Source organism: Salvelinus sp. IW2-2015, linkage group LG22 (assembly GCF_002910315.2).
Source record: "Salvelinus sp. IW2-2015 linkage group LG22, ASM291031v2, whole genome shotgun sequence".
Classification (NCBI taxonomy): Eukaryota; Metazoa; Chordata; class Actinopteri; order Salmoniformes; family Salmonidae; genus Salvelinus; species Salvelinus sp. IW2-2015.
Genome location: NC_036862.1, coordinates 5,243,318 through 5,264,009, shown reverse-complemented (window position 1 = coordinate 5,264,009; position 20,692 = coordinate 5,243,318). Strand labels below are relative to the sequence as shown.

The following is a 20,692-nucleotide window of genomic DNA, read 5'->3' as shown; positions in this document are numbered from 1 at the left end:
GAGAGCATTAATGAAATTCGCCAGCCATAATTCCAGTCAGCGAAACGTGTGCTGTATAGGACGCGTTTAATAAGGCAAATCACGGACTGTACAAACATTAGGAACACCTGCTCTTTCAATGAACTTGCCAGGTGCATCGCAGGTAAGAGCTATGATGCCCTTATTGATGTCACTTGTTAATCCACTTCAATCAGTATAGATGAAGGGGAGACAGGTTAAAGAAAGATTTTTAAGCCTTGAGACAATTGATTGTGATGGTGTGTCATTAGGAGGGTGAATGGGCAAGGACAACAGATTGAAGTGGCCTTCAACGGGGTATGGTGTAGGCTGCCAGCGCACCGGTTGTGTGTCAAGAAACCTGCAACGCTGCTGGGTTTTTTTCAGCGCCAACAGTTCCGCATGCTGTATGCAGAGAATGGTCCGTCACCCAAAGGACATCAACCAACTTGACACAACTTGCTGGGGGAAGCATTGGAGTAAGACATGGACCCGAGGCATGCCCTGTGGAAGCGCTTTCGACACCGCTTGTAGAGTCGGCATGCCGCAACGAATGTAAAGGCTGTTCTGAGGGCAAAAGGGGGGGTGCACTCCATTGAGGAAAACTGTCTAAACCCGTGCTGCATGGGACAGCAGAATGTGAAAGGTAAATAGTCTTACTGAACATCAATGTGACCTGTCTGAAGGTTAAACTTGCTGCTGTTTTATGTCTAGAGGTCATGTTCAATCGTGGCATATAGGCTAACATAATGGCATGTTTAGTTTGTGCTTCCATGGTGGCTGACATGATTGTGGACAATCTTAACCTCCTGTCCTGCCTGACGATTACACACCCTCAGGTCACCAAAGTACCGGAGGAAGGCTGGCGTGTCCGTACGCAAGTTGCGCTGTAGACTCGGCGGTGGTCCAACACGCGCACGGGTCCTGCTCACCCCCGAGATCTCATCAGAGCAGAAACGTGTACGAGCAGCTATGATTTGCTTGCTAGACGGGAGTTCGGCGGAGCCGTGAATTGTCCATTCATTGATTAACGCCCCGACTGTCCTGAGGATCCCGGTTCTGTTCCATCTCAGTAGGCCAAAGAGTGGTGTTGCTGCTCAGGTATAACTGTTGAGGGCTCCAAGACAGGATGTGCTTTGGTACTTAGTCCCTAGTTCTGGCACGCCGCTGATCGAAAAGAACTGGTTTAGACTGTTTGGTTTGAACTTGTCTATGCTGTATTTATTAGTGCATAATAGCCTCACTTTGCTTGGTGTTGTGTCGTATAAGGTCCTGATGATGTTGCGTGTGGTTTGGTGTCCAGAAAAGGGGTGGGAAAGATGCCTGTCAATACCCGAGATATCGACTTTACTGAAACGTGGGTAGGCTTATATATCGCACGGTTATTTTGTTTCTGCTGATATATACCTAAGCCCTTTTTGAGCCCGAGGAAGAAACCCTGTACGTCTTGTTTCTGTAAAGTTATACAGACATCTTTTCTGCATTATACAGGGCTCATTATACGGCAGGTTTTTTTTTGTACCTTTACCTATACGTAAGGCCCCTTTTTGGAGCCAAGAACAACCCTGACATTAAGTGTGCTTTCTGTTGTGCGTTGCAGCGCTGGACGAGGTGGTGGAGTTTTATGAGGGGTGATCGCTGGCGCCTGTTGGCTGACCCAGGAGGTGCGCACCTTCCAGCGAGGTGAGATGCGGCCCGTGCTCGAATATATGCCAGAGGCCGTGGTGAAAGACTTGGATCTCTGCCAGCGGCTGCTCTTCTCCTACCTGGACCTGCTCCTCTACTTCAGCCGCCAAAAAGATATCGCTATGGTCAGGGGCCGTAATGCATTGTCATCACTCTGGACTGTTTTCTACAACCTTGATTATATTCTATGCTGTTCTAATAATAATAAGTGTATTATTATTTTAACAACTGCATTCATATGTCTGAGATAGACAACCTTGATCTCAAAAGTAGTTTACTCTTTGTTAATATACTTCAAATTGCCTTCCTCCAGGTATTGGTGGAGCACATCCAACCCAAAGATCCYGACAATGGGCTTCAGTATCAGAAGACCCTCCTTGGCACTGTGTTGAGTATCTCTTGCTTGCTGAAGACCCCGGGGGTGGTGGAGGGTCACGGCTTCTTCCTCAACCCATCACGCTCCAGTCCACAGGAAATGAAGGTGCAGGAGTCCAACATACACCAGGTAAGGGCACTAGAGTCTTTGGTCAAAGTAGTGCACTATATATAGGGAATAGAGTGTTATTTGGGACGGACCCCTAACCTTCTCGTCTTCTGTGTCTCCAAAACCCCACTTAGGCCTACATCTAGCTTACTGCCAATGGTCAGACACTAGCTTAGTCTAAGTTACACAATGTGTAGAATAGCAGGAAATTTGCTTTAAAACTGCAAAAACAATTATTCACCTCATAATATCCTGCAATTCTACACATTTTGCTATAACATTTTCTCTCTACCCCATGGCAGAATTTGTAGAATTGCATGTAATTAGTTTTAAAACAGCAACATTTTCTCTACACCGCATGCCAAAATATAAAGAATTGCTGAAAATGTTACTTTAACAATGCATAATAATTATGCAATTATCCACTGCCAAGAAGGCAGGCACTAAAATGTTTTGTTCCACCCCAAAAGGCTAGAGGCACTTCTGCCTGATGAGTTTCCCTGAGGTTTTCCTGAACTTTCCAATATCGTCACCATATTTAAAGCTGCAATATGTAACTTTTTGGGGTATCCAACCAAATTCACATAGAAATGTAAGTTATAGATCTGTCATTCTTGTTGAAAGCAAGTCTAAGAAGCAGTAGATTTGTTCTATGTGCTCTATTTCTATGCTTCCAGTCTTAAATTTCATTTTTGCGTCTTTTGGTTTTCTACACCAGCTGAAAATACAATATTTTTGGTTATGGAAAATATATTCCGCAGCGGTTTAGATGGTACAATGATTCGCTACACTATACTTGCTTGTTTTGTCACAAACTGAAATTTGGAGAACTGGTGGAGGGATTTCTGCATAGTGCATCTTTAAGTCGTTTGAAACATATTCAAGTTATTAACCTTAGGAACATAGCCACGCCAAGCCCAAAAGTTTGAGCACCCCTGTTCTAAATACCACTTCAATAGGTTTCAGACAATAACAGGGTATCATAGCATTCAGGGGTATTTTTTAAATCTGAATTTAACAAGAAATGTCATGCCAAAAGGATCCACTGACAACATAACATGGGGCTTTGTCCAGAGAGTTCACCACAAGATCTTATAAACACCCCAGTAGAATAACAAGTGTAGGTTACAGTGTTGTTAAGTGATCACCTCCCGTGCCAGACTATGTGAGTGGAGCTGGAGCGGAGTGTGCCTAATTTCACTGGAGTGCGGCGCGAGATTCCCAAAGGCTGGAGCATCGGCTGTCTTACCCACTCCAATTTCGTTCCAGGAGAGAGATTCAGTAGCGCTCACTTCACGAGCTCTGGGCAGGCCCGACCCAGCATGCATTTGTAGTCTATTGGGTGCTGCTATAGCCCCTTGCTTTAGCTACTGTCATGGAGTTTGTGAAACATTTTCATAAAGGAACTGATAAAACACACAGGTGCTGTGTGGTGATGTAGTGTCCACAACTAACGAATCATGATGGTGTACTTACTACGTGCACATGCTAAAATAAAGGAACGAGGTGGGTAGGTAACTAAGTGTGTCATTGTAGCAAAGTATTTCTAAAGTAAAAATCTGATCTCTGAAGTGTTCTTCATTGTTGTTATTTTATCTATACAATAGGCCATAATTTATTTTGGTCCAATAGGCCTAGCATATTCCTACTTTCAAGGAGGCTGTCCCAGACAAATAAAAATCTTGATCGACCGAAAGTCGTCTGTTCTTTCGACCAATCAATTGAGCACACCTTATGTGTTTTTATWAAATCAAATATGTGCATTGAGCTTGTCTAATGCTTTAAGCTTACAGTTTGATGCCTCGAGGGCGCCAGAGCCAACCAGTAGAAATGAAAAACTTAACCTGACCCAACTATTCTCCTTCTGCTCCTGCTGGCTTTGCCAGTAATAGGCTACACAAGGAGTCAGCAACCTTTCTCATGTGGAATGCCAATTTATCTTACAATTTCTACCGATCTGCGTGCCAGGTATGGTTTTCATATGCAAATTTTCATGAAACAGTTTAATTTAATTTATAACGTCTTCATATCTCAAATTCATTGTCATGTGGTTAATCAAAAATGATCTCAATCTAAATGAAAATGATACAAACCTAAAAAGTAACTTCTATAGCCATTGCCATCTATGTAAAAAAATAACCTACATAAAGCCAACAAATAAAAACATTGCAGCCTGCAGGTAGAAAATATCCAGATTAAAAATAAATATCCTATAAATCACATTGGCTACACATGGCCTGTCTGCAACGAACTTGAACATTGGGTCCGGCTCACAGACTGTGCTAGCGAATACACAGCTGTAGGCTATTTGCGCAAGGGATAAGAAGCCATGCTTGACTTGGGCAGGAGCTCACTGGAGCTGAGTACCGGCACCTCAAACCCTGTTAGTCTTACAGAATATTAGTTTCAAAGTATTGTGGAGCTCCTGCATCCAAATTTCAACAGTACCAGCACCCAAAATGAGTACCGGAACCTATTTCAGTCCAAGTCGAGCACTGATAAGAAGCCTATTTTATGACGTTTCCACTGGATCAGAACATTCAATTTTTCCCTTTCATGCTGAGTTGTCATCGGAAGGGAGAGGGCTGGAAAGATTTTTCAGATACATTGAGGAAGTATGAGAATTCTCAATGGATGTAAAAACAGACTTTGTTTGCTTGCTGTTTGAGGTGAAGAAAACATTACTTTGAGAAGCTCCACARGTCATTAGTGGTGGTGCGTTAAGCCAATCAGAAATACTATCAGATCCCCAAATGGGCACATTTATATGCCTACRTTTGCGCACAAGCCAGGTAGCCTCRTAAATGGAATTAAATCAACCAAAATGTGTTTCTCACAAGTGTAGCATAGGTTGTGCACTCTGCAAACAATGTGTCCACTCMGACAATGAGAACAGGAAGACTGGAATAATATTGAATGCATTAAAAGAAATGACTGTAACCTAAGTAACAAACATTGAAGATTAGGAATTAACGATAAATGTACAAYTGGTGATATATGTAATGGGCACTTCATAGACACTAACAATCAAACGCAAACAATTCACACAGTGAAGTTATGAAACAATACTGTGCACAAATTGGCGGGATTGAGCGCATTCTGGAGAGAGAAGTGCATCTGGGCACATGGTCAATCCAACGTCAGGGCAACAATGGCCTCAGCAGAAGTCAGTGGATTCATACTTCTTGCGCTTCGCGGAGCAGTGCAGAACTGTTGTCAAAGAAGTGAGTTTGTGTTTATACAGGATGTACCGCCCCCACCTACCGTCAACCAATCATGTCAATGCGGTGCTATACAGTGCCCTCCGCATTGTTACAACATTTGGGAGGCGCCTGTCGATGTACAGAGCTCGATTTGGCCTCTTCATACCTCTGGAGGCTCCGCAATTGCGTCACACCCTCCATATGGAACATCCGACCACATTTTTAGAATCAAGCATAAATTGGCTTTTAGTCTAGGCCTCCGCAATGGATTAGTTCACTGAGATGGGTGCAAATATACAGGACCAGTTTAAAGTTTGGACACACCTACTCATTCAAGGGTTTCTTTATTTTTACTATTTTCTACATTGTAGAATAATAGTGAAGACATCATCAAAACTATGAAATAACACACACAGAATCATGTATCAAATCAAAGTTTATTTGTCACGTGCGCCGAATACAACAGGTGTAGACCTTACAGTGAAATGCTTACTTACCTTTTTTGCACTATTGGTTAGAGCCTGTATTAGGTGAACMATAGGTAKGTAAAGAMATAAAACAACAGTAAAAAGACAGGCTRTATACARTAGYGAGGCTATAAAAGTAGCGASGCTACATACAGACACCGGTTAGTCAGGCTGATTGAGGTAGTATGTACATGTAGATATGGTTAAAGTGACTATGCATATATGATGAACAGAGAGTAGCAGTAGCGTAAAAGAGGGGTTGGCGGGTGGTGGGTGGCGGGACACAATGTAGATAGCCCGGTTAGCCAATGTGCGGGAGCACTGGTTGGTCGRCCCAATTGAGGTAGTATGTACATGAATGTATAGTTAAAGTGACTATGCATATATGATAAACAGAGAGTAGCAGCAGTGTGAAAAAGAGGGGTTGGGGGGGAGGGCACACAATGCAAATAGTCCGGGTAGCCATTTGATTACCTGTTCAGGAGTCTTATGGCTTGGGGTAAAAACTGTCTTTTTGTCCTAGACTTGGCACTCCGGTACCGCTTGCCATGCGGTAGTGGAGAGAACAGTCTATGACTGGGGTGGCTGGGGTCAGTGACAATTTTTAGGGCCTTCCTCTGACACCGCCTGGTGTAGAGGTCCTGGATGGCAGGCAGCTTAGCCCCATTGATGTACTGGGCCGTACGCCCTACCCTCTGTAGTGCCTTGCGGTCAGAGGCCGAGCAATTGCCGTACCAGGCAGTGATGCAACCAGTCAGGATGCTCTCGATGTTGCAGCTGTAGAACCTTTTGAGGATCTGAGGACCCATGCCAAATCTTTTTAGTTTCCTGAGGGGAAATAGGCTTTGAGTGTTGAGGATCAGCGTGGCAGATGTGTTGCTACCTACCCTCACCACCTGGGAGCGGCCCGTCAGGAAGTCCAGGATCCAGTTGCAGAGGGAAGTGTTTAGTCCCAGGATCCTTAGCTTAGTGATGAGCTTTGAGGGTACTATGGTGTTGAACGCTGGGCTGTAGTCAATGAATGGCATTCTCACGTAGGTGTTCCTTTTGTCCAGGTGGGAAAGGGCAGTGTGGAGTGCAATAGAGAGAGCATCATCTGTGGATCTGTTTGGGCGGTATGCAAATTGGAGTAGGTCTAGGGCAGGGGTCGGGAACCTATGGCTCCCGAGCCAGGTGTGGCTCTTTTGATGATTGCATCTGGCTCGCAGATAAAACAAAATATTCTCACTTTTTTTTCTTTTTTAAAAAAAATAAATTTTCTCCCCTTTTCTCCCCAATTTTCGTGGTATCCAATCGCTAGTAATTACTATCTTGTCTCATCGCTACAACTCCTTGTTTTAATCCATCCATCGATTTTTCACTGTTCATGTCCTGTTCAGGGCTGCAGGAGCAATTGTCCATTATTTTAATTAAATGATACTGGCCTACGTTGGCCGTTGCTAGGTAAAACAGGTAAACGCCTCCTTTTGAATCAGTCTGCTCGGTCATTAGCTCAAAGCTAACCCTTCGACGAAGAAGATGGCGAAAAGAAAAAAAGATGACGAGTATCGTACATTTCAGGACGAATGGACCGAAGAATTCGCCTTTGTGGAGAGAGCAGGTTCTGCGGTGTGTCTAATTTGCAATGACAAAATTACATCGATGAAACGGTCGAATGTAAAGCGGCACTTCGACACGCGCCATGCTACCTTTGCATCAAAATACCCTGCGGGAGACAGCAGAAAGAAAGCGTGCCAAGAGCTACTGAGCAGGGTGCAAGCGAGTATTATAACAACATTATTTAAGAATAAATTCAGAGGCTTATTATACTGACATTTAGTTGAATTCACTTTTAAAATATATTATATGGCTCTCACTGAAATAAATTTCCAAATTTTTAGCTTTCATGGCTCTCTTAGTCAAAAAGGTTCCCGACCCCTGGTCTAGGGTTTCTGGGATAATGCTGTTGATGTGAGCCATTACCAACCTTTCAAAGCACTTCATGGCTACGGACGTGAGTGCTACGGGTCTATAGTCATTTAGGCAGGTTGCCTTTCTTGGGCACAGGGACTATGGTGGTCTGCTTGAAACATGTTGGTATTACAGACCCAATCAGGGACATGTTGAAAATGTCAGTGAAGACACCTGCCAGTTGGTAAATCAAAAAAGTTATACAAATCAAAATATATTTGAGATTCTTCAAAGTAGCCACCCTTTGCCTTGACAGCTTTGCACACACTTAGCATTCTCTCAACCAGCTTCAAGAGGAATGCTTTTCCAACTGTCTTGAATGAGTTCCCACATATGCTGAGCACTTGTTGGCTGCTTTTCCTTCACTCCACAGTCCAACTGATCCCAAACCAGCTCAATTGGGTTGATGTCGGGTGATTGTGAAGGCCAGGTCATCTGATGCAGCACTCCATCACTCTCCTTCTTGGTCAAATAGCCCTTACACAGCCTGGAGGTGTGTTTTGGGTCATTGTCCTATTGAAAAACAAATGATAGTCCCACTAAGCGCAAACCAGATGGGATGGTGTGTTGCTGCAGAATGCTGTGGTAGTCATGCTGGTTAAGTGTGCCTTGAATTCTAAATAAATCACAGACAGTGTCACCAGGAAAGCACCCCCACACCATCACACCACCACCTCCATGGTTCACGGGGGGAACCACACATGCAGAGTTCATCAGTTCACTTACTCTGCGTCTCACAAATACATGGTTGTTGGAACCAAAAATCTCAAATTTGGACAGATTTCCAACGGTCTAATGTCCATTGCTCGTGTTTCTTTGCCAAAGCAAGTTTCTTCTTATTATTAGTGTCCTTTTTAATAGTGGTTTCTTTACAGCAATTCGACCATGAAGGCCTGATTCACGCAGTCTCCTCTGAACCGTTGATGTTGAGATGTGTCTGTTACTTGAACTCTGAAGKATTTATTTGGGCTGCAATTTCTGAGGCTGGTAACACTAATGAACTTTTCCTCTGCAGCGGAGGTAACTCTGGGTCTTCCTTTCCTGTGGCGGTCCTCATGAGAGCCAGTTTCATCATAGCACTTGATGGTTTTTGCGACTGCACAATTTTCCGGATTGACTGAGCTTCTTGTCTTAAAGTAACGGACTGTCCTTTCTCTTTGCTTATTTGAGCTGTTCTTGCCATAATATGGACTTAGACCTATTTGGTAAAAGACCATCTTCTGTATAACCCCCCTTGTCACAACACAACTGATTGGCTCAAATGCATTAAGAAGGAAAGAAATTCCACAAATTAACTTTTAACAAGGCACACCTAGAAAATAGTCCAAATAAAGAGAAACCCTTGAATGAGTAGGTGTGTCCAAACTTTTGACTGGCACTTTGTGTGTATAGAAGGCATTTTTTTGTTTAATTTGTATTTAATTATAAGTAAGTCATAGCCTATATATGCAATTTATAGACTTATGGTTTAATACAACAAAATGTTTTTTTGAGTGCTTTATGTCCCTATCAGAATTTGTGTCGCACTCGCAAGTGCTTCACAATTTATTTATTTGTAGGCTATAGCCTTGAAATAATATAGGGATTTTAATAAATGTAGCCAATCTGGATCAGCAGTTTTTGAGCTCAGAGACGTTTTTAGCGGAGCGGTTGGAAAAGACTTGGAGTGCCGGTGAGTGATGAGCGGGATTTCAGACCGCTCAACTCCGCTCACATACTCTGCTCCCGTCTACTTATTGACATATCCTGTCCTCCTTTCGTCCCAGTTCATGGGCCAGTTCCATGACAAGCTGCACCAGCTCCTGAAGAACCTGCTGCAGCAGTCGGGTGAGACGCGCCACCTGCTGCTCTCCTGGCTGGGCGGCTGCCTGCATGCCAACGCCGGGCGCACCAAGATCTGGGCCAACCAGATGCCCGAGATCTACTTCCAGATGTACGCGTCAGATGCCTTCTTCCTCAATCTGGGCGCCGCGCTGCTCAAGCTGTGCCAGCCCTTCTGCCGGCCGCGCTCGCCCAAGCTGCTCACCTTCAACCCCACCTACTGCGCCTTCAAGGAGCTCAGCGAGGAGGAGCGGCACAACCGCAACGTGCATGCCAGAGGTTTGTGTGCATGTTTGTATGTGCACTCTTGTATATAYGTGCACGTGGGTATGGATCATTGGATGTCCTTTTTACATAGTTGATTCTCTATTTTATGTTAGTAAATATGAACCTATCATTTTCTCATTGATCATTAGGTCTGGACAAAGAGACGTGTCTTGTCCCCCTTCCACCCCAGCAGTCGGTGGAGTACGCCCAGTCGTACAGCCTCCTCACTGAGAACCTCATCCTCACCCAGATGACCCTTCACCTGGGCTTCCACAGGTAACTAACTGGCAACGTTACAGAACATTTAGATATAATTAAAATGATAGGATAGATATGATTGTCTTTCAAGTAGAATAGGGAATCATGTCCGGTCTATTCAATGCATTTCTATCTGCAAATTTGTGAACATACCTCCTCACTGAATATACCCCTGACCTAGCAATGCTGTATCCATATGATGAACGTTAGTATATTACTTGGTTTTGGGTTTGTGCATGAAGAAAGTTCTACTTACCATGTTAGTACACAATACCTTTGGTGCTGTTTTCCTGACCTAGATTAAGCCTGTTCCTTGACACACAAAATACCTCTCAGTGGAGGTTCTCCATTGAGCATGGGTTTAAGTCCAGGAGTCGGCTCGATCTGGCCCTTGGACTAGACTTGTGATAACATCTCTGTGTTATCCTTCATAACGGCTGAGCAATATGTACTGTGTCTAACGTTGTGAACTGGACCGTGACAAATTTCAAGTGTTCACTGTGACATATGGTTAAGAAAGTTGTATTGTGTCTTCTTGCTTCTCCCTAGACTCCACGAGCAGATGGTGAAGATGAACCAGTCGCTCCACCGGCTGCAGGGTACGTGGCGGGAGGCTCAGCTCACGGGCGGCCCGGCGGCCGAGCAGCTCCGCGAGCAGTTTGAGCGCCTCATGACGGTCTACCTGTCGACCAAGGCAGCAGCCACCCAGCCGGGCATGCTGCAGTGCTGCCTCAACCTGCAGGCGTCCAGCGCCACACTCTTGGTTCAACTGGGCCTCAGCAACCAGGGGCCCGAGCACGCCCAGCTCTCCTTCCCCCTGCCACCGCTACACAACAGCCTGCTCTGTCACATGCCAGGTTGCTACCCCTCCCTCCCGCTTTGTCATTTTGACCTTTTTTTTTGCGACTTAGTCAGAGTATTTAACTACGGTAGGAAAGGCAACCAAGTATCCCAGTCATTGCAGGTAAAGCGTTCCGTCAACCTTGCTTGTTTACTTACTTACTTAGACCAATCGCCCCATGAGTAGAAAAGGCCATCAACAACTCAACTTTTGCCAGTCTTCTCAATGTTGCGCCATCAACCTTGACGTCACGTTTTCAGTCATTTGACAGATGCTCGTATGCTGACTTGCGGTCAGTGCGTACAATAGAGGTGCTAAATCAGTGGTTTTCAACCAGGTGTGCCGTAAATGGCTTCCTAATCTTGATCATTGTGTTGAACACTCACTTATAAACATGACCTGTGGAGTGGGAGCAGCGGTGCCGCTCAGATAATACATTGAATGGCCCATGGTTTTATCTGTATCGTGGTTTCAGGTCCAGTTTGCTCAGGCTGTTGTAACATTTGTATCTTTTTTGAGGGGCACGCATCACGAGCAAAGTCATTTGTATCTTTTTTGAGGGGCACGCATCACGAGCAAAGTCATTTGTATCATTTTACTTCGCCTGTGAGAACCATTTAGCACAGGCAAGTCTGATTTAGGCGTAGCTGTATCACAGCCTCTGCCATAGAAACAAACGGGTGCAAATTGGAGTGGGCTTTGTGGTTGCACCTTTACAATGCAGAAAAGCGCTCGTCTCTAGCTCAAACTTTTCAAATCTTCAGACCTATTTTAAGAGTTTATTTTATTTTATTATTATTWTTTTTTTTGCACAGATTGCGGGACCCTCTTAAAGGGGTACACACATGAGTCCTCATGAGTAAGGTACTATAAAAAAAAAATAGTTCAAATAATCCCCATTTTAATCTATAAAAGAATGTTTGTCACGGAAAATAGATGATTTGGAGTAAGGATCCGATAAGATGGAGGTCGTTACCACAATATTAATTAATAAGGCCATTTTAGGTGTGCCACAGAATTGTTTTATCCCATCAAGATGTGCCACGGTTCATAAAAGGTTGGGAACCACTGTGCTAAATAACAGCAAAAACAAATAATAATTTGCACAATGACAGGGCTATAGAAGAGTTGTGAGAGAATAACACAAGTAGAGAGCAGAGGAGGCTGGCGGGAGTAGCTATAGGAGGACGGGCTCATTGTTATTGCTGGAATGGAATTGMTGGAAACATCAAACACATGGAAACAACGTGTTTGCCTCCATTCCAGCCATTAAAAGAGCCCGTCCTCATGTAGCCCCTCCAACCAGCCTCCTCTGGTAGATAGTTTATTAAGACTACTAAGAGGGGTTGGTTATCAAAAGGATTCTTGTACGTCTGCAGAGTTCTTTGCGGAGAACTTGGGAGATTTCTTTGTCTTCCTCCGCCGCTTTGCCGACGAGGTCCTGGAGTCTTCTGCCGAGAGCTTGGAGCAGGTCCTCAACTTCATCACTGTGTTCATGGGAAACGTGGAGAGGTAGGGGAAAGAGGGGGAGGCATTGAGTTCACCCGTGCGCACACACAGTACCAGGCCAAATGTTTGTGCATAATATTAATGTATCCTGGTACATACACTACTGTTCAAAATGTTGGGGTCATTTATACATTTCCTTGTTTATTTGAAAGAAAAGCAAATTTTTTGGTCCATTAAAAWAACATCAAATTGATCAGAAATACAGTGTAGACATTGTTAATGTTGTAAATGATTATTGTAGCTGGAAACGGCAGATTTTTCATGGAATATCTACATAGGCGTACAGAGGCCCATTATCAGCAACCATCACTCCTGTGTTCCAATGGCATGTTGTGTTAGCCTTTTAAAATTATAAACTTGAATTAGCTAACTGATCATTAGAAACCCTTTTGCAATTATGTTAGCACAGCTGAAAACTGTTGTTCTGATTTAAAGAAGCAATAAAACTGTATTTCTTTAGACTAGTTGAGTGTCTGGAGCATCCGCATTTGTGGGTTTGATTACAGGCTCAAAATGGCCAGAAACCAAGAACTTTCTTCTGGAACTCGTCAGTCTGTTCTTGTTCTGAGAAATGAAGGCTATTCCATGCAAGAAATTGCTAAGAAACTGAAGAACTCGTACAATGCTGTGTACTACTCCTTTCATAGAACAGCGCAAACTGGCTCTAACCAGAATAGAAAGAGTGGGAGGCCCCGGTGCACAACTGAGCAAGAGGACAAGTACATGAGAGTGTCTAGTTTGGGAAACAGACGCCTCACAAGTCCTCAACTGGCAGCTTCAAAACACCAGTCTCAACGTCAACAGTGAAGAGGCAACTCCGGGATGCTGGCCTTCTAGGCAGAGTTGCAAAGAAAAAGCCATATCTCAGACTGGCCAATAAAAAGAAAAGGTTAAGATGTGCAAAAGAGCAGACACTGGACCGAGAAAGATTGGAAAAAAGGGTTATGGACAGACAAATCTAAGTTTGAGGTGTACGAATCACAAAGAAGAACATGAGACGCAGAAGAAATGAAAAGATGCTAGAGCAGTGCTYGACGCCATCTGTCAMSCATGGTGGAGGCAATKTGATGGTCTGGGGGTGCTTTGGTTGTGGTAAAGTGGGAGATTTGTACAGGGTTCAAGGGATCTTGAAGAAGGAAGGCTATCAAGCCATTTTGCAACGCCATGCCATACCCTGTGGACGGCGCTTAATTGGAGCCAATTTCCAACTACAACAGGACAATGACCCAAAGCACTGCTCCAAACTATGCAATAACTATTTAGGGAAGAAGCAGTCAGCTGGTATTCTGTCTATAATGGAGTGGCCAGCACAGTATCATCTCAACCCTATTGAGCTGTTGTGGGAGCAGCTTGACTGTTTGGTATGTAAGAAGTGCCCATCAAGCCAATCCAATTTGTGGGAGGTGCTTCAGGATGCATGGGGCGAAATCTCTTCAGATTACCTCAARTTGACAACTAGAATGCCAAAGGTCTGCAAGGCTGTAATTGATGCAAATGGAGGATTCTTTGACGAAAGCAAAGTTTGAAGGACAATATTATTATTTCAATTAAAAATMATTATTTATAACCTTGTCAACGTCTTGACTATATTTCCTATTAATTCTGCAAGGACATTTCTAAGTGACCCCAAAACATTTGAACGGTAGTGTACAATACCCTGAGGACTGTTTATCTCAATTGTGGATCGCCATTGGCTGTTACAACAGTCACTCTTCTGGATGTGATATTCCTAAGGGTTTTATGCGTCTACCATTCGGACTCATCGATGTTCCTATTGTGTTACTCTTTACCCATGTTCCCAGGATGAAGAACCCTCATTTGCGGGCGAAGCTGGCAGAGGTGCTGGAGGCGGTGATGCCCCACATGGAACCGGTGTCGGCTGGCACAGCCCAGCCAATCATGTTCCAGCGTCAAAGGGTCTTCTGCTCCTACCACCATGCACCTCACCTGGCTGAGGCACTCATTGCTGTGTTTGTGGACATTGAGTTCACTGGTGGGTTTAGTGTGTGTGTCTTGCGCACATGCGTTTGTGTGTGTGTTAGAATCTAAACCTTTGTAATGAAGCTCAAGTGCATGCATGTGACTTGTATGTTATTGACTTTTCTCCTCAGGTGACCCTCACCAGTTTGAACAGAAGTTCAACTACAGAAGACCTATGTATCCCATCCTCAAGTACATGTGGGGGAAGGAGAGCTACAGAGAGAGCATTAAGGCAAGCTTGTTTCCCTTTTTTCTCTCAGTTATTTAGATGGTACCACATTTAGAGTAGTCCTTATTGAAGACCGCTGAAAACACACGGCTATTGSTTTTTCAGTTCTGCACCATAACGCCCCGAAATTCTTATGTGGAATGTTTACTTCAGAGTCTTGCTGTTTATGCATCCGAGAACCTCGAGGCCATGAATCCTCCACTCTTCCTGCGGTATCTGAATCTCCTGATGAACGACGCCATCTTCCTACTCGACGAAGCTATACAGGTGAGAAACTGTCAGCGTTTCGCTCTCGTTTTATGAAAAGGACATTCCTACCGTTGACTTATATCCATCTCAGTAGTGGCTGATGACACTTTAAATCGGCGGGCGGGCTCATTGTAATGCCGGGAATGGAATCAACGAATGGTATTAAGCACATGGTTTCTATACGTTTTATACCATTCCATTCCGACCATTACGATGAGTCGTCCTCACCTCACCAGCCTCTACTGATCTATCTTTTTATTCATTTTTTGGGGGACCTAAAAGACTGTTAAAAACATCCGCAAATCAGCTCCAATTGGTTTTCATTTTGGAAATCTGTTCCAAAGTATTCCCACGCACAATGGAGAGTTACCGTATATGTGATCGTGTACAAATGTAAGCAAGGTTTGAAATGATTATGTTTAAATAAAATATGTCTGTTTGGGCTTCTTGCAGTCAATTTGCAGTCTACAAATTATTTATTATTATGTTCCGGCCGCCTGACTATYCGCTCAAGAAGAAATTGGCCCTCGGCTGAATCTAGTTGTGTATTCCCTGGTTTATCCGAAGATCCTACGTTTTAAACTAGGCCCAATTTTTCTCACTACTTCTCTCTGATCTGGTCCTTTTTCTGTGGTAGTACCTGAGCAAGATTAAGCTTCTGCAGCTGGAGAAGGACCATGATGAGTGGGAGGGCCTGGCTCCTGATGCCCTCAGGGAGAAGGAGTCCAGTTTGCATATGTTGGGACAGCTGGCACGCTTCCATAACATCATGTCCAACGAGACCATCGGCACACTGGCTTTCCTCACATCGGGTTAGTTGGAGAGGGAGGATGAATGGATAACAATGAGTGGATAATGTCTTGGACATGCGTCTCTACCTAGAGCTACACAAACTATGGGTGTTTGTGTATATATTTTTTTAGACATCATTGTCCAATTCATTGAGCAGAATTAAGAGTTTGCCCTGTTTAAGGTAAATGGCAATACTTTATATTTGATGGCACTGTGTTGTACACTGAGGATACAAAATATTAGGAACACCTTTCTCATATTGAGTTACACCCCCTTTTGCCCTCAGAACAGCATCAATTTGTCAGGGCAAACGCGTTACACAGGCATGCTGGCCCATGTTGACTCCAATTTTGCCCACAGTTGTGTCAAGTTGGTTTGATGTCCTTTGGGTGGTGGACCATTCTTGATACACATGGGAAACTGTTGAGTGTGAAAAACCCAGCAGCGTTGCAGTTCTTTTTTATTTATATTTTTTACTCCTTTTTTCTCCCTAATTTCATGGTATCCAATTGGTAGTAGTTAGTCTTGTCTCATCGCTGGAACTCCCGTACGGACTCGGGAGAGGCGAAGGTCGAGAGCCATGCGTCCTCCGAAACCCAACCAAGCCGCAATGCTTCTTGAACACAATGCCCATCCAACCCGGAAGCCAGCCGCACCAATGTGTCGGAGGAAACACCTGGCGACCTGGTCAGCGTGCACTGCGCCCGGCCCGCCACAGGAGTCGCTAGTGCGCGATGAGACAAGGATATCCCTGCCGGCCAAACCCTCCCTAACCCGGATGACGCTGGACCAATTGTGCGCCGCCCCATAGGCCTCCCGGTCGCGGCCAGCTGCGACAGAGCCTGGACTCGAACCCAGAATCTCTGGTGGCACAGCTAGCACTGCGATGCAGTGCCTTAGACCACTGCGCCACCCGGGAGGCTCAGCGTTGCAGTTCTTGACACTCAAATTGGTGCGCCTGGCACATATTACCATACCCCGTTCAAAGGCACTTMAATATTTTGTCTTGCCCATTCAACCTCTGAATGGCACACATACACAATCCATGTCTCAATTGTCTCAAGGGTTAAAAATACTTATTTAACCGGTCTCCTCCCCTTCTTCTACACTGAAGAAGGTGGATTTAACCAGTGACATCAATAAGGGATCATAGCTTTCACCTGGATTCACCTGGTCGGTCTGTCAGGGAAAGAGCAGGTGTTTGTACACTCTGTATATATGAATATATTGAAACTCCTGCTCGCTTCTCCCTCTCCATGATATCCCAGAGATCAAGGGTATTTTTGTGCACCCTTTCATGGCCGAGAGGATCATCTCCATGCTCAACCACTTCCTGCAGCACCTGGTTGGCCCCAAGATGGGTGCCCTGAAGGTGAAAGACTTCAGCGAGTTTGACTTCAAGCCTCAACAACTGGTCTCCGATATCTGCACCATCTACCTTAACCTGGGGTAGGTTTCAAAAAGGCAGTATTTCAAGGCTAATACAAGGCTCAGAAGTTTTTCGGGGTTGAAATTCACTTGCTTTTTCCATCTGTACTTCAGTCGATCAAATATTTTGAGCGTTTGCCTGGAGTGCCAGGTGGGTGGTGTTTGCATGTTTTGGATGGTTCAATTGTGCCAGGCAAGCATAGCTAAATTAGTTGAACCTTTATTTTTTTAAAGTACAATTTGTATCCATGTGTGGCATATAAGGTGGCTATTTGGTTTCTAGTGACTCTAACCATGTCTGTTTTGTCTTCGGCAGTGATGAAGATAATTTCTGTGCCACTGTCCCAAAAGACGGGCGCTCCTACTCTCCCACGCTCTTCTCTCAGACTGTCCGAGTCCTGAAGAAGATCAACAAGCCCGGAGAAGTTATTGTGGGTTTCGGTCTCCTTGCTGACAAAATAAAGGTTAGATCTGTATAAAATCACATTACACTGTACCACTATGCCCTCTCCATACCATAACCCTAAATGAATAACTACTGCCTGTCTCCTGTCTTAGTCTCATGCAGACCAACAGCTGCAGGATGAGGAAACGTACGCGGATGCCCCAGACGACTTCCTGGACCCCATTATGTCCACGCTGATGCTCGACCCTGTGCTGCTCCCCTCCTCCAATGTCACGGTTGATCGCTCGACCATAGCACGGCATTTACTCAGGTGAGTGATCCCTTAGCAGTAGTATGTCTACGTGCTGCTGGTTTATTCCAGGGACTGCATGCATCAAGCATCTCAGAATAGGAGTGCTGATCTAGGATCAGGTCCCCCCCCCCCCTGTCCATGTAGTCTTATTCATTGTGATCTAAAAGGCAAAACTGGTCCTAAATCAGCAGTCTTACTTTGAGCGGCTTGAAACATACGGCCCGAGATCAAGTTTTTTTGTACGATATTGAGTATCAATTTTCATTTCCCTACAGCGATCAGACAGACCCATTCAACCGCAGCCCACTCACCATGGACCAGATCCGGCCCAACGAGGAGCGGAAGCAACAGATCTTACAGTGGCTGGCCCAGCATAAGCAGGAGCGGCTGCAGATGGGCCCTAGTGGCTAGCCCTGGGATCTTCTCAAACAAACTATGACTGTACCATACCTTCCCTCACCTCCTTACTGACAGTAGTATGCTCCACTTTGACTCATCTCCATGTGTGCTTGCCTTCAAGCTTTGGACTTCAAACCACGTGAGACATTGGTATCTCCCTCTCATGCAGAGCACATCACTCAAATACCGTCACTGGTCAATGGAAGATCCCAGGTCTCAAAAACTGTCAAGAGAGCAGGTAGTGGTGCAATTTGAAAACCGAGTTGCACTGCTACATTCATGTGCCCTATGGTGGTTTCAGAATTCTGCGCCCTGCTACAGAGAATATGCTGTTTACCATTAGTGGTTGCAGTCTGGTCAGAACCACTGGTCTAACTGGACAGTAATCGTTTAGCAATTCCTAAATGATCATCAGCTCTGCCAAATGTTTTATATTTTAAAAGTAGAACTTGGACTTCAGAACAAGAAAATGTCATATGTCTCATTAATTGCCCCTTGTCTCTATAGTACCCATAAGGTCTATATGCACCATCCATCTACGAACCTAAACAAGATTATCTGACGTTATTTAGCATTTACAATTGAAATAATTTCTTACGCAAGCATATAATACCCATTGTAATAAAATGTGGGCAAACCAATCTTAATTTAAAGAATCGGTGCCTAAAACCACCAGCCTTGCTTTAATTTCATTGACCAGACATTTTTCAAGTTATTATATTGTCTTTGTTGCATTTGTGGTATCAAATGCCCTGTCAATGGATATGTCTTATATCCTAAACAAGAGATGGTATGGACAATGTAGGAGTTGGGGTGTCACTTGCTTTGGTTATTTACAAAGCAGTTTGTAACTTGTGCGAGTTGCTCTTGTTTGGAATTTGTGACTTAATGCAAAGTGAAGTGTGATTTGCTGAAGAAATGAGTAGAACATGTGTGAAAGAATACCCATTTGATAGCATGCATTTGTATGTGGTATATCTACTAACTTGATGATTACCCGAGTGAAATTATAATGCAATATTTTAACTGTCAATGTATTTTGAATGTACTAATAAATAAAAAGCTTTGATGTGTTACAGTATCCATCTTTTGCATTACTTCTTCCAGTAGCCTAATAACAGGCAATAACTCATTTATTTCCAATACTCATTCATTAAGTACTAAAGTTCACATAACATAAGGATAATTGTATGGTGTATTAGGAACTGAACAAGGTTTTTACCAACCAACACTATCCAATTACGCTGAACAGAAATATAAACACAACATGCAAAGTGTTGGTCACATGTTTAATGAGCAGACATTTGTTTACATCCCTGTTAGTGAGCCTTTCTCCTTTGAATGTTCAATTCTCTACCATAAGCTGCCTCCAACGTAGTTTTAGAGAAWTTGGCTGTACGTCCAWCTGGCCGCAGACCATGTGTAACCGCGCAAGCCCAGGACCTCCACATCCGGCTTCTTCACCTGGGGAATGGTCTGAGACCAGATACCCGGACAGCTGATGAAACTGTGGGTTTGCACAACTGAAGAATTTCTGCACAAACTGTCAGAAACCATCTCAGGGAAGCTCATCTGCGTGTTTGTCGTCCTCACCAGGGTCTTGACCTGACTGCAGTTTGGCATCGTAACTGACTTCAGTGGGCTCACCTTTGATGGCCACTGGCACGCTGGAGAAGCGTGCTCTTCGTGGATGAATCCAGGTTTCAACTGTACCGAGCATACGAGTGGGCGAGCGGTTTGCTGATGTTAACGTTGTGAACAGAGTGCCCCATGGTGGCGGTGAGGTAATGGTATGGGATGGCGTAAACTATGGACAATGAACACAATTGCATTTTATCAATGACAATTTGAATGCACAGAGATACCGTGAGGAGATTGAGGCTCATCGTTGTGCCATTCATTCGCCGCCATCACGTTTCAGCACAATAGTGCACGGCCCCATGTCACAAGGCTCTGTACACAATTCCTGGAAGCTGAAAATGCCCCAGTTCTTCCATGGCCTGCATACTCACCAGACATGTCACCCATTGAGCATGTTTGGGATAATCTGAATCGACGTGTACGACAGCGTGTTCCAGTTCCCGCCAATATCCAGCAACATCGCACAGCCATTGAAGAGGAGTGGGACAATATTAAACAGGCCACAATCAATCAGCCTGATCAATTCTATGCGAATTAGATTTGTCACGCTGCATGAGGCAAATGGTGGTCACACAGATAGTGACTGGTTTACTGATCCATGCCCCTTCCTTTTATTCAAGTACAGTGCCTTTGGAAAGTATTCAGACCCCTTGTCTTCAGACCCTTTGCTATGAGACTTGAAATTGAGCTCAGGTGCATCCTGTTTCCATTGATCCTCCTTGAGATGTTTCTACAACTTGATTGGAGTCCACCTGTGATAAATTCAATTGATTGGTCATTATTTGGAAAGGCA

At 44.3% G+C, this 20,692-nt stretch overlaps 1 protein-coding gene across 1 annotated transcript in view; it reads left to right on the top strand.

Moving 5' to 3' along the window:
- Positions 1-19,339, top strand: part of LOC111949702 (ubiquitin conjugation factor E4 A-like) — a 23,326-nt gene extending 3,987 nt beyond the window's left edge. The window contains exons 5-19 of the mRNA XM_070433938.1: positions 1,301-1,307; positions 1,627-1,808; positions 1,997-2,188; positions 9,554-9,887; positions 10,025-10,151; positions 10,683-10,990; positions 12,354-12,486; positions 14,286-14,476; positions 14,595-14,695; positions 14,846-14,959; positions 15,579-15,753; positions 17,002-17,182; positions 17,478-17,625; positions 17,720-17,877; positions 18,135-19,339. Coding sequence (XP_070290039.1) covers positions 1,301-1,307; positions 1,627-1,808; positions 1,997-2,188; positions 9,554-9,887; positions 10,025-10,151; positions 10,683-10,990; positions 12,354-12,486; positions 14,286-14,476; positions 14,595-14,695; positions 14,846-14,959; positions 15,579-15,753; positions 17,002-17,182; positions 17,478-17,625; positions 17,720-17,877; positions 18,135-18,270 — 2,487 coding nt within the window. The 3' untranslated portion in view covers positions 18,271-19,339. The remainder of the gene's footprint in view (positions 1-1,300; positions 1,308-1,626; positions 1,809-1,996; positions 2,189-9,553; positions 9,888-10,024; positions 10,152-10,682; positions 10,991-12,353; positions 12,487-14,285; positions 14,477-14,594; positions 14,696-14,845; positions 14,960-15,578; positions 15,754-17,001; positions 17,183-17,477; positions 17,626-17,719; positions 17,878-18,134) is intronic.
- The last annotated feature ends 1,353 nt before the right edge of the window (positions 19,340-20,692 follow it).